The sequence below is a fragment of the Vanessa tameamea genome, chromosome 4 (assembly GCF_037043105.1).
Source record: "Vanessa tameamea isolate UH-Manoa-2023 chromosome 4, ilVanTame1 primary haplotype, whole genome shotgun sequence".
In the NCBI taxonomy this organism is placed as follows: domain Eukaryota; kingdom Metazoa; phylum Arthropoda; class Insecta; order Lepidoptera; family Nymphalidae; genus Vanessa; species Vanessa tameamea.
Window position 1 is genome coordinate 3,768,417 of NC_087312.1, and position 14,858 is coordinate 3,783,274.

The window sequence follows — 14,858 nt, forward strand, 5'->3', positions numbered from 1 at the left end:
ATATGACGTGTGAATGACAATTCACACATCAATATTTCAAAATAGAACGTAACGTCCAATGCATTATTACCTTAACATTAATAACTTAACAATAAAAAAAAAACTAAACATTTACTATTGATATTATTAAGTGGAAAGATTTGTTGGTTTGTTTGTTCGTACAATTCAATGGAACACATTGTAATCATGTTTACCAAGCTATATTATCCAGAAGTATTTTGGCTATATTTGGCATTGGTTATATTTTGTTTCAGTGATAACGAGTTCTGTTTGAAATAAGGGTATTTTTAGACGAGAGGGGCAAGAGCGAGACAGACAAAAAACCTGTGCTTTATTCGCACATGCGTACCTATGTACTACTTCATATGTACTCTCCTCAGTCGGGCTTAAATGTTTGGAGGCCCTAGACCAACAGATACGTGGACACCCTAATAATTATATTATGAATTAAGTAGAATATTTTAATTTTTAAAACTGTAATTAGTAACATTATTATAATTTGACTATATCTAGATATTTGATAACTCGACGAAATCCCTTTCATGTGGAGGGTCATAAACCAGGGCACTTACCCCGTTTGCCCTCCCCTAAATCCAGCCTTGACTCTTCTAGTCGTAACTGAATCCAGTAAAAGCTATTAAATTAAATTTTATAGTAAAGTAATACTCTATACGTGTTCCACTGTGGAGAATGCTAGAAGCTCATAAGTGAATAAACATGTGGAAGAATTTCATAGAATTATGGTTTTCCTTCACTACGGAGCACGAGATGAATTATAAACACAAATTAATCAGTTAATGTACAGCGGTGCTTGCCTGGGTTTGAACCTCCAATCAGCGGTTAAGATGCTCGTGTTCTAACCACTGGGCCATCTTGGCTCTTCATTTTATAAATTTTATCATTGTTTAACCAAAGACCAAACCATCAACAAAACAGAACCACAACAAAAACCGTTCACAACAAAAGGAATTCATAGAACATCCAATGACTCATCTAATTCCCATCCTAAGACGAAAATAAAATAAAATTAATTACATAAGCGCGTAGCAAAACCTTCAATAACCTTATAATATGTAATCTCAAGAAAAAGAATAGCTACTCACTTGAGATGAGATGCTCTGAGATGGGACGATTCTCACGGCCAAATAGACATGATTATTAATAACGCACCTCTCGAAGGAGGGGCGATTGACACATTAATTTACCAACAATAATCGATAGCATTACAGATTAAAGGATTTTGAACCGTATTCACTTGAAATACAATTCAATGATACGTAAAGATAATTTTGTGCATATAACCGATAGTATCTGGAGCGTTCTCTGAGATCGCTCTCGTCATCGACGTTGAGACAAAGTGATTTTGACGCGTCATAATGTATATTTGCGTATCATTGCCGATATTTTTTTATTCATTGGAAAATTGTTTAACAAGTGTTTTTTTATTAATAATATTTATGTTAATAATATATTGTATTTTTTTATTAAATAAACAATAATTCATAGTCCACATAAAGTTGTAAAAATAAATTAATAGCATGTCTAAGGACATTTGAAATTCGAATACATACCTCAATTTTTTTTTTATAATTTTTTGCCTTATGGTTTTAGTTTCAAGCAATTAAAAGTCGATACGAGAAACAGCACGAGAGAGGCACTAAATGTCTAAGAATAAATATATTACCTTCAACAATGGAATTTATTGCACTAAATAAAATATCATCTAGTAATAAATCCAATCGCTACATGTTAAAACACCTTACTTTGTTATTTGGTTACGATATGGCACGATAAAGCACCTTCGAAAGGGCCAAGCCACGCCCCGGCACGCCCAACGCCCCCGCATTCGATTGCCTAATTTCCCGCTTTTTCAATTTCAAATACCGAACTGCGATTGTAGAAATTTCTGGACGCTAAAATTCCATACGAAGTATGGCTGTATACTTCAGAGATAACTGCGTTCCATTGCAATGTTCTTGGCGTGTCGATCTTTTTTCACAAAAAAATGTATCTTACATCAAGCGATACAAAACCATTTTTATAGATTTAAAAGATTATTCTTCGCAGAGATTAGGTTCTTAAACACTGACGACATAATTATTACCAAAGAAATTAAATTAATTTCTAAGGAGTTTGTAGCTTGGAGCTACTCATTAGCTTGTTTTATAACCCTAAATACAGTTACATTTACAAACATATGTACACCATATAGGTAATCGTGCTCACAATAGATTCGAATCACTGACCACAATAGGAGGTAATTAAACCACAATCCAAATATTCTAGGCGGATATCTCGCTGGTGGTCGCAATAATAAAATAATCACAAACATCATTAATCATAATTACTATTGTTTCATGTCTAACTTTACCTTAACTCTGAGAGACAAACATTTTTTTTATGGTATTTAAGGATGCCTTTGTACAATTAATATTGATACAATACTTTTATATTTCCTTAATCTAAATAGCAGTCATATCAAGTACCCAAAAGTTATTAATCAATATAAAGATGATAGATTTGTAAAGTAGCGTAGGTACCTACATACAAAAAGAAGTAGGTATTTTAATTCTAAGTAATTTTAAACTAAAGTTAACCGACGCTCAATAAACCAATCAAGTTCGTGTACTGTCTATACTACGCGACATTTATAAATATTATTTAGATCCTTATACCTAATTTACTCTTTGCCAACTGGAATGACTACGCATCTACGGTGGCGTTCCCACAGCGACCTCCATCGCTCACCGATCGAACTGACGAAATTAGATCGATTAACTCGATAAACCTATCGATTGTCGATAAATGGATAGTATCGATACCACTGACAAATTATACTGAACGCCCTGTCTGCGCTCGATTGATGTAGTATCACGAACAGTCTTGATATATGTTGCTGGCTGCTTAAAAGACATTGAATGCTTATAGTGACTAGATCTTGGTACTTGATTAATTTATATAAGCACTTAATGAAACTTAGTAAGCGATTCTGTTTGATAAATTGATTATAAGTTGAATGTTTTCTTATTGAATCGATGTCGATGCTTTGTGAAATATATACACATTGATATTTTAGTTGTCTGTTTATTTGGATTTTATATAATAAAATGAAAACATTTTTTTTAATTGATTGAGATTTTCCTGTTATTCTATAAGACTATGTTGTGCTTGCGAATTAAGAGTATGTTTACTCCGCTTTCCGCATCCGGTCAGATCCCTTCTTTAGGTAGTCGGTCCACTTGACTGAATGCAGCAGTTGCATACTAGCAGGAGAACGTAATTATAATAATATACTTATTATGTAATAGCTTGTTAATATATCAGTACTGAGAGCTGCATGTATATATATGCCTGTAGATGTTCCACTGCTGAGCACACGACTCCTTTCCTTTTAATGACAAGGTTCGAAACAAATTTGGACAAAATTTCGTCCAACACACGTTTTACGAGGTTCCTCTACCAATAATATTAATTATAAAAAAAGACAAAAAAAGATATGTGTATACGTAACTGCGTACAATTTTATAATATACGAGCTGTGACTACGGGTGCTCCTGCGTGGAAATCAGTTTGCACCACTAAAGCAGGGATGTTATGGTGCACCGTAACCGAAACTATTGGATACCTGAAATAAAAATCTATCCGTATCCGTAACCGTAAACAATAAAAAAATGTTTATTATCATTTTGTTCTGGCATAGAGTTATATAAACTGAATAATAGTCTACAAATACAGTCAAATTCAAATGTTGCAATTTCTATAATAAAATATCAACCTTGTTACTTCTGAATAAAGTAGCATTCTAACGGTGAAATAATAATTAGAATCGATTCAGTTGTTTAAGAGTTTATCCATAGCAAACAAATCTTTCCTCTTTATATTATTAGTGTAGATACAGACTTACATTAAGCAATCGACTATGGTGTTGAGTTACGTCAATAAATTGCTTTTCAACGAGAGCTTAGCCAGGACAGATTTATGGTTAAGCGCTTATCTTAACGCACTCAACTACCGACTTTTATATAAGAGCTAGTCGTAATTATACTTGAGCGTTAAATAGGCGTTTTAATTCAACTTAATAAGAAAATCAAAGTGTTATGGGATATTTTAACTGAACATTTATTATTTATTTATTGAATATTTCTAGTGGATGAGATATCACCAATATCAAATCTCCGATTATATATATTATTGATTTGTTTTAGAAAGACAGATGAGTAAAGAAGCTTTTGTTGCGCCATTGGTTCTGAGATGTTATGACCTACTAGGACTTCTCTTTTAATGAGATGAAAGTGCATACTCCTATACGCAGCCACATTGTGGCTTAGCGAATACTGTTGCGGCAGATTATTTAATCGATATAAGTAAGTTTCTTTACTATTTTAATAAATCTATACATTTGAATTATAAACAAAAAACAAGCATTTATCAGCGACGTCCAGGAGGTCCAGGATTAAGACTCAGGTATCTATTCTAAACTCTATTCCGTATCGAATATAAATCCGACAAGTCAGATAAAAAAAAACACAATTAACATATTTATAATAAATAACGGATGTAACAAATTAACGGAATCAACTGGAACTCAAAAGTTTGTATCGAGATATTTTTCCAACGCAACACGCCACTTCCATTTCGTTCTGTTCCGTGATTAACACCGGACCTTAGAATTGATAAAGAACTTGTATATGATGGCCATTCGATGATAATACTATATATTATCATACAATCGTGTATCAACAAATTATCGATGCAGTACGCCGTAAAAATATTTAATGAAATGGCTGTCTATTCGCTAGCTCAGAGCCTATTCAATTATCTTCGCAGCGCACCGAGTGTAGAATGCTAATGTACGATAATAATCGGTGTATTCAAATCCCGTGGATTTAGTGATTAGTTTGCTGTAGATGTGGGCGTAGGCATGAAGCGGTTCGATGTATTTATTTCAGTCGGTAAATAATGCTGCACTTTTAAGAAGTCGATTATTAATGAAACGTTACCTGATTTATCGATACATCTTTATTGTAGTGTGAGTGTAAGTAATTTGTTGCTTTTTTAAGTCTTTGTGTTTGCAATTAAATCTTTAACCGATCATTAAAAATAAACACTTTTGTTTGTGTGTGTACTTAAAGACATTTTATTAAATGTATCATTTTTATAGACTAATATATGTTCTGAATTTAAATTTAACTTCATAGAAAATACATACAAGGTAATCGCACACAATATGTATAGCCCTCAAATAAATACAAATACCACAAAGTCATTATTTTAATACCAACCTTAACTCCATTAATTCTAAGTACAATATCCTTTCAATCAAAACGAAACAGTTAAATACGAAACCAACGCACACTGAGCATAAAAACGACGCATCTGCAAATGTAAATCTTACGAGCGCAGGCAGTTTATCAAGATGGGTAAAATGGTCGCAATTAGCCCATGTGAAATGTCTCATGCACTTACTAACGAGACCTCGGCTCGGTAAGCTGGCCCGCACACCGGAGCAATAGCGACCGACTATAATGATCCGAAGGATAGTGTAGAATTAGAGCGAATGTACATAAATAAAAAAAAAAACATTAAAATTTAAATCTTAACAACTATACACATATACAATATATACAATTATTAATTATACCTACCTACGGCTTATACCTATAGATACGTAGTCTGTCATAGTCAGCTAGCGACGATCTTTACGAAAAGAGGGCAAGCCCTAGCTTCGCTGTTTTGGATGTTTACGGTAAAAGTAATGTCATTCTCTGCCCTACGAACTTAAAAACAACAAGAACCCGGGTTCAAGCAGTAGTCCGGTGATCTTTAATCCCCCCTTCTGGATTGCCTAACCTATTAGTAAGACTTGACTACCTCTACAAATAATACCGCATTGTTTTCTCAGTTGCTGTCTGACTGAAAAGAAACCAACAAACATACATATAATACTATATACTAATATTATAAATGCGAATGTAACTATGTATGTTTGTCTGTCTGTCTATCTGTTGCTATTTCATGACACAAAATACGGAACCAAATTCAATGAAATTTGGTATGAAGCAATAGTGAACTCCAAGGAAGGAATATGGCTACTTTAGACTAACCTAACAGCTGACGACCCACCCCTATAACGTGAGCGAATCCACGGACAATAACTTGTATTTTAAATATATATAAAAATATACCCTTTGAATAAAAAAAATATTACAAACATTGTCAAAAAAATAAACAGCTTAGGTAGTTCGTTGTTACGTTTATTTGCACAGTGTACGTGCTCCCTTATCCATCGTATCGACCCTTCGCTGATTTATAGTCCTTTTATATGGCCCCCTAAAGTTTTCTAATTGAGTCTGTGTGTAGCGTCGCGTCGTTTCAACAATCTTTAGTGTAATTAGCGTTAGCTTACGAGAATTTTGTGTTGATGAGACAGCGGCCATGTAATTTTATGGTTTTAATATTATTTAAGCATGTTAATAGTGTGAAATATACAGTAATATATGGAAATTAATTCACTACATTAGTTTTATTAATAAAATATAAAAGGAATTTAACTTTATTTGGTTTATATTATGTCCCTTGTTAACATAATTAAAGTGTTCTTAATTAGCGTTAAAACAAATCTATGGGAATGTGTTCTTATAGACGGATATCGCCGTATCTTATCGCGGAATCATGTTAAATCAATTGGTACTTTCGTCCTCTAATTTGTTTTATACTTAGAATGCGAGTAACCCGGATACCCGGTCAGGGCAATTTTCAATGAGACTTTTTTTTGGCCCAATATCGTATTTGATTTGTATTTATTTATGTAACCTTTTAGTTAAAAAGTTTAGTGTAAGGAATGGTTAATATTTCTTACAACGCTATTGTCTATGGGCGGTGGTGACCACTTACCATCAGGTGGCCCATTTGATCGTCCGCCTACCGATATCATAAAAAAAAATTGTGTGCCTGTACTTAGTGGCCAATTGTTGGCCACTTCTCGAAGCGTTCTCAGCTTTGGCTATATAAATAATCAAAGATTTATTATTAATACAAAATCAACATCAAAAACAAAACTCAATTTGTAAGAATAAATACAATGTACAATGAGTCCCTTGGCATTTGCAATACAAATACATAGTGCATTGTTTCCCATCAAATGGCGTAGCTGCTAGACGTTCACAAAGTAATTGATAATAACAGAAAATGATCCATGACAGTAGCTCCCAGCGCTGTTGTGCAACATTTGAACCAACATGATATTGGCGTTTCAGTTACAGTGTTGCCATAAGTAAGTTTACTTCGAGTAATCGGATTGCTTTTTTTACACAATTTTGTACGATTACCTTGACCTTTATATAGTTATTTTTTATATCATTATTTCGATTTTCGGTGCTTCAATTCCATTTGAGTTTCGAAAAATATAATTTGATTTTTTGTTCCTTTTCAAATATGAGATACGTAAAAAAGATAACTGAAATATTCATTTAAATTTGGAATACAATATAAAACAAGTAACAATAATCAAACAAAAGTTATTCAAAGTAGTATACAAGTCCTCATTTAAACAATTCAGCTTTTTCTTATTTTCGTAATCTAAATATATCAAGTAAAATGAACTGTGGCTATCAATAACATTAATATTTTAGCATTAAACTAAGTAATAAAAGGATAAATACGAAACAGATGCAATGATTAATCCTCTGTGCAATGATTATGAAACAGAACACAAATAAGGGAATTTTCAAACTGGCAACTCAGACAGCCTCCACGGCAGACTCGAGGAAATTTATTTAAACACCAGTGTTTACGAGCTAATGACAGACAATGGGTATTCATTGCGGACAATCGGCCGCATTTAATAAATAGTTACAGGTATCTGGAAACTACGTTTAGTCATCGTTTTAATATATAGAGGTGTAGCAAGTGATGACGTCATTAAGGTAAATAAACTCTGCCGAATATTACAATGAAATTAAACACCTAGTATGTTATTAGTAAAACGATTTCAAGATTAAAACTGATTCATTATAACTCTAATAACACCAAACCTCAATTTAAACGTGACTAATATAATTATTATTGAAATTACCAGAAATGATTTAATTTCGGTGGTTTTTTTGCTTTAAAAAAATCCTCTTATTATTATCAATAGATAAATACGTTCCATAACCTTTACACTCATTAATAAAACTGAGTCACTAATAAGCATGAGTTTTTAATGTAAAATTTCTAATGGCGCGCCTCGGGATTAAACCGACTCGTATGCCGTGTCCGCAAACGGCATGACGGTTTCTCATGACGTCATGCATCCTCTCCGCCTCCGCACTCATATATACATATTATATAAAAAAAAATACGATATAAAATAATCTCAAGGTTAATATTCATTTATAGCTTTCATTTCATTATAAATTTATATGTAACTGTTCATTTACTTTATTCATTGTACTCTACCCAAAGCCTACTCCATCCTTAGCCTGGAGGAGATCACTGCTGTAATAATAAAACTTGCACGCATATATTACAGTTTTGTATATTCCGTAATATATTAGTGATGTAAATAATTCGTTAATCGGAGAGCAAAAACGTATCAATGAATGAAAACATTTAATTAACCATCAATATCGTTGTTTAACTTCAGCCGGGCGTCCCGTTCTGATCATATATTTATGAATTCACGTCTAAAACTATACGTAATGTACGAAAAGGGGACAAACAAACTAACATAGATTCACGTGTACATTAATAAGTATGATTCATATAAACCCACATATACAAATTGCTATTAGACTTTAAAAGCATGTTAGATAAAAGCTAGCAACACAAAGAACAAATTAATACTAATTAATAAACATATTCCGTGTTACCTACACGTTATTTGTTATTAAATCCACACATAAAACACTAAAATATACTAAATATAACGGTACACATTCGGTTATTAGCGTATTTGTGTAAGTGGCCGCGTACTTTGTGTTTATGTTATTTAAGGGTAAGTGTTCAATAATTAAAATATATTTATTTTTCTTTATCGAACTTTTCGAATTTCTTGAATTTTAAGATTTTTTTTAAATGTATATAAATACTTATAACAATTTATATACAAAAGCGAATTTAATTTAATGTTGGTGATTGTTTATTTTGAAGTAGGTAGTAATGCCATTGATTTTCAAGCGCCATTGCTATTTTTTTATTTTTGGTGCCTCATTGGCTCTGCGCTAACTGGGGAGGTTAGAGGGTTAAGTTCTTGGATCGATACCGACCCTTAAGCCAGAGAAGAACCGTCATAATTAAAATTCATCTAAATTTTGTTACAAATGTATTTTTTACAATTGGCCTTTTGTTAATCAAAATCAATATATACTTTGTCCAAGTAGGCTTTTACAAGCACTTTTACAAAGTATATTAAGTGAAGCTACCACCGGTTCGGAATGTAGATTCCACCGAGAAGAACCAGCAAGAAACTCAGTAGTTACTCTTTTTCAACATTAGCAAAAGTGTCCAATGTAAACTTCTACTGCTTAACTAACTTACGTAACTATTTGTAATAAAAATATTATTATTCATAAAATATTTGCTGATATACATGGAAAATATATATCCAATTTATTATCTGGGACAGTTTGACATATATCATATTTTATTAGTAGTAATAATAACTTCGTACCCTATTTGCACAGACAAAGTATTCATTTTCTCCAAAGAGGTTCCCGTATTTTCAGCTTACCAACGCGACTGTACAATTATTATCATTGCCTATTGCTCACACCAGTACAAATGATACTAAAAAAAACTGTTTATTGATATACTAACACTCCCAATATAAATACATTGAAAAATTTAAAAAAAAAACAAGATTATAATAATTAAAAAGGTAGTCGCCTTAAAAGTCTTACGTTATTAATATTATCATTTATGATAACCGACAGATTTTATAGGGCAATAAATGCTGTCCAATGACCAACAGAGGTTTATAGCTCCAACTAGTTCTATAGAAGTTTTGTCAAGTCTAATGGACATGCTAAGTAACAAGGAAGGTTGGATAAACCCCACGATTGTGTGATACAATGAATTTCAATTGAATGAATAAACTTGTCGACGATAATGTATGGATTTGTCGAGAAACTTTAAATAGTTTCGGTATATTAGTGAGTATTTTCTTTAGATGTTATAATTATTGCGCAATGATTTAAATCGCTTGCATTAACTATGTGTAATACGGAACTTACATATGATATATGGTAATACGATTTAAGTGGAGATCAGAGTTTCTTGAGTTGCAATGGACGTCAATCCTACTAACAAAATTGTCGCTTTATCGCAGTAAAATCGAAACGTAATAGTTGCCGTTCAGTCGTTTTTCTATTATATTAACACAACAATCCAGTTGCAGTTCGATCTGAATATAATCGGGAACGGATTTGGAGGTCTGGAGGCCCTGGGGCCACAAAATGATGGGGTTCTGAGCAACAGATGAGTGCAGGCTCCTAATTATAGTTTTACAAATTTGAACAATTTCATTTCTATCAGTAAAATTTGTCAATACTTTATTTACTTTGTATCGATGAATTTTAAAACAGTATTTAGTAATGTTATTATAATTTGACTATATCCAGATATCTAAATATATATTATATTAAAATTCTTAACTCGTCCGAAACTCTATTGTGGGGGCTCCTCTCTTGTGGAGGGCAGTTGCCCCAGTTGCCCTCCCCAAAATCACACCCTGATCGGGAACGTTTCCTAACCTCTATAAATAAGTAGAATTGTTATGTAATTGTAATCCTCACAAATCCTCACAAAAATAAACTTCACCTGAATAGTCGTAAGTTGGGTCGGAATAGAATCATGGAGTTATCATAACCGTGTGTGGTCACAGACTACAACCATCAAATAAAAAACTCTCTCATTAAGTATGATAATATACGAAATACGATAAATTATGTAATATATAATTATTTATCGCTAAAATAAATGGATCATGTTAAATAATATATAGTTTATATTTTATTCATTTTTTTTCAGATATTCTTGTTCTGACGGTAGTAGGTATATGGACTTAATAATCTGATTTCCTAGTAATACAAAAATAAAATCATTCAGAAATTTAACAAAAAAACATACCAAAAATAATTTACATACGTAAAAATAAGTATAAACAGATTTAACATCACAAAAAACTCAGAATCAATCGAATCCAGCAAATAAAACCAATTTCAGAACGGAAGAGCCCTCGAGTGGAGAGGCGCGTGGCAGATCAAAGCGCAGTCATTATCATACATCCCTGACCGCGCATAAGCAACCGTATGTAACAAAGCTAATCACAGCTAAAGTATTCTTTCGCTGTTTCGTAAAATAATTTAATTTATAAATATAATAAATGTCTGTGAAATCGTATATTTAAATAATACGTGAATAATTATTGAAATACGTAAACATACTAAAAGCTTCGTAACGTTTTGTTTATATGCAATAGGTATATGATATTTTATACACTATTATAAAATCTATACAATAACCGAGTTTGTCCAGTGGATAAAAGACATACACCGATTGCGGGTTCAAACCTAAGTTGTCCCGATTTTACATAGCAGAATGTCATCAAATATATTAATTCCGTTTCGGAATCCGAATCGCATGTCTATTAAGCCTAATCGGGTAGAGGTACCTAAACTATTTGTTTGTTTATGTAAAAACAGAACTCAGGTATTTAACCGGTTAATAATTCAATTTATAGTATATATAAAATATATGCAAAAGTTTGTGTATCGTATTTTTTTTTCTCAAACAAAATTCAATGACTGGACGGACGATTTAATAAGACCCATAATTTTTTTTATGCGTATTTATAATTAAAAAAGTATTATATAATTTTTTATTATTTATTGAAATTAATTCTTGTGTCACTTTTTACAAACAGTTTTCTTCGATCGAGATGCAACATTCTATGTATAATTTGTGTAATTTTAATTAAAAATCAAGTCAAGAAAAATACTGGCAAAGCTGTGAATGCATCGAAAAAAATAGTAGCCAATTGTCGGTCACTGAGTACACGCACACTAGTAAAGTAGTATGACGTTCGGCGAGTTTCAAGCGTAGCTGTCACGCACATTAAGATAGTATAGTTGGCTCGTTCATTTTAGATAATTTGTAGTGTGACTCTAAGACAATCTAAAACTTAAACGGCGAACTTTACTAGAAGTGGTATGCTCGGTTTATCCATTAAGCAGTTTGCTTTATATTTAGCGATATAAATAATAAATAAATATTGGACATCATCACATACATTACTCTGATCCCAATGTAAGTAGCTAAAGCACTCGTGTTATGGAAAATCAGAAGTAACGACGGTACCACAAACACCCAGACCTGAGGCAACATAGAAAAGCAATGAACTTTTTCTATATCGACTCGGCCGGGAATCGAACCCGGGACCTCGGAGCGGCGTAGGTACCCATGAAAACCGGTGTACACACTACTCGAACACGGAGGACGTTGCATTACATATATGTAGGTATTACCGATCCGGTCGTCGATATATTACAGATTTATATTATATTTGACAATATTTGTAAGTATTTTAATATTTAATGAATCAATATATCGTAATTAACTACTCACCTATATTAATGTTTTCGGTTAATGCGACATGTTATTTGCATATTATTCAATGCGCACGCGACTTCACCCTAATGAAGGGTCCTGCCCTTCGCCCTCCGGTCACTTTCAATAGACAGCTACCCTCTCAATCATTCAACGATCTATCTTAACCCGGGTATTTGTCAACCATGTCATTTAGAACGATCAGTTTTTATAATACCCGTTAGATACTTATATTTAATAATATACTTCAATTTACAGACGCTAAAGGATCCGATGTAATTGGTTTGCCAGTTATAATATAATAACAAAATATATTTACTATCAAAAGCAGGTTGGTACCTACTTCGATTTATAGAAGCATTTTAACGGATCCAATTTAAGTGTTTATTTTCAATGTCCTAGTTAGGTACATGTAGCGATTTTTATTTAATATATTATCGAATAACAATATATATTCGTCATAGCAAGTTTGCCTATTAAATAATTGCATGAAGAGAAAAAGCGAATAAACCAATTCGGCATATACGCCACAAGCGATGCAAGAGATACAATCGAATGAATTTCGTAACAAAACAATCTAAAATCTAAAAACCAATAACAACGGGATATCGTTTCCCATGGTCGGGAATAAAACGCGTGGGGCGGCATTTTATATAGGCAGGGATTGCGTCCAACGTGCCACTGTCAAACGAGACCTCTTTGTGAACACACGGCCGCCTAATACTCATCAGTGTAACAGTTTTCTGCCGAAATATCGAGTAATAATTGCGTAAACAAGGATAATGAGAGTAGGTGGAGCCGGTAGGCGTCCGCACGCCCCTCTAACTTTTTTCTCGACGTCTGGGCGGCGCGAAGAACACGCCTCGAGACCCACGCGCTCGAACGCGTCCGCCAAACACGCTCTATAGACAAGCCGACGGCACCGCGCCGACGGCCAGCCACCGACGTAAACAAACGTTTTAATACGATCATGCGAAAAAGTGGTGAAACGAATCGAATACCTAAACCTCAGGCAGGACGGTGACAGATCGAATCGACCCATTCGTCTAATTAGCGTCGCTCCTAACGACCGTAATCGGACGACTTATCGCCGTTTTAATTGACTTTCGATGCGGAGTAAACGCTTTTTGCAACTATGCGAAAATTTTGAACGATGCATTCGAACCGGTTTTAAAATATCCGAATGGAATTGAGTGACCAAATGACATTTTGTGCTTCGATCCGTATCGTGTTTTGAGGCGATATTTTCGCGGGCGATTTTAAATGATCATCGTAAACGATGAACCCTAAAATAGAAGATGTAGTGCTGCCAACATGAAAAAACTGAAAGTTACTGTCGATGAAAAACACAGAATGCCCAAAACGCATACGACATCCATATATTTTATGCTGTTATTATTTTTCAAAATGGCGAGGTGAGTAAAATATATTTATACACATACATTCAATACAATAACACATTATGCGTTAAACTACCAGTGTATACACAGTGTTAACTCAATTAGACAATAATACACACAATATTCGTTCTAAAGGCAAGGTAATTAGGCTTATATCCGCCTACTCGACTTAAACGTACATAGCAATGACAATAAGCTTCAGACAGATAGGGGCGTCGCAATGAATACGTAACTAAAACATCACGACACTAATCATGCAAAACTCGCCTAAGTAGGCAACAGCCGCCTAATGAATAATGATAGTGTAATAATAATGCATGGTAATGAATGCAAATTTAAAAGGTGACAATCATTTGTCGGGCCACCCAATAGCGCGGAGATTTACTGAGTATGTAAATGCGTCTCGATATGCCACTGCACGTGGCCGCATAATCGTCGGCCTGTTTGCCGTGTGATTGATATTCAGTCAACGGATTTACTTCTAGCTAGATGGTCTATGATTTTTAGTTTTTTTTTTGTATAGAAAAACAAAACGAAATATTTAACGTTGTATTAATAATTTATTTATTTTTCGATATTTATATGTTGAAGTTAGATAATTGTAGTCACATACATAACAATTGATATCAAAATAGTATTTATAACAGTATTTTGAAAAAGGATTTATTATAAATATATACGTATGTACGAAATAATAATTATATTTACGGAAATATCTTTAAAATAACTGGAAAATATGAAGACAATAAGATCATTCACAGAAAAAATAATACACTCATTAAACTTATTTAACGATTTATTTTTTTATTTTAAACAATATTTTACTTTATCAATTTGAGATGTAATAGATGTCTTTATTCAAATATTATT

The 14,858-nt window shown here is 33.1% G+C and overlaps 1 protein-coding gene across 1 annotated transcript in view; it reads left to right on the top strand.

The window, feature by feature from the left end:
- The first annotated feature begins 13,281 nt into the window (after positions 1–13,281).
- LOC113394529 (protein Wnt-10a) overlaps positions 13,282–14,858 on the top strand; it is a 35,922-nt gene continuing 34,345 nt past the window's right edge. Inside the window, exon 1 of the mRNA XM_026631875.2 lies at positions 13,282–14,003. Within this exon, the coding sequence (XP_026487660.1) occupies positions 13,903–14,003 (101 nt within the window). The 5' untranslated portion in view covers positions 13,282–13,902. The remainder of the gene's footprint in view (positions 14,004–14,858) is intronic.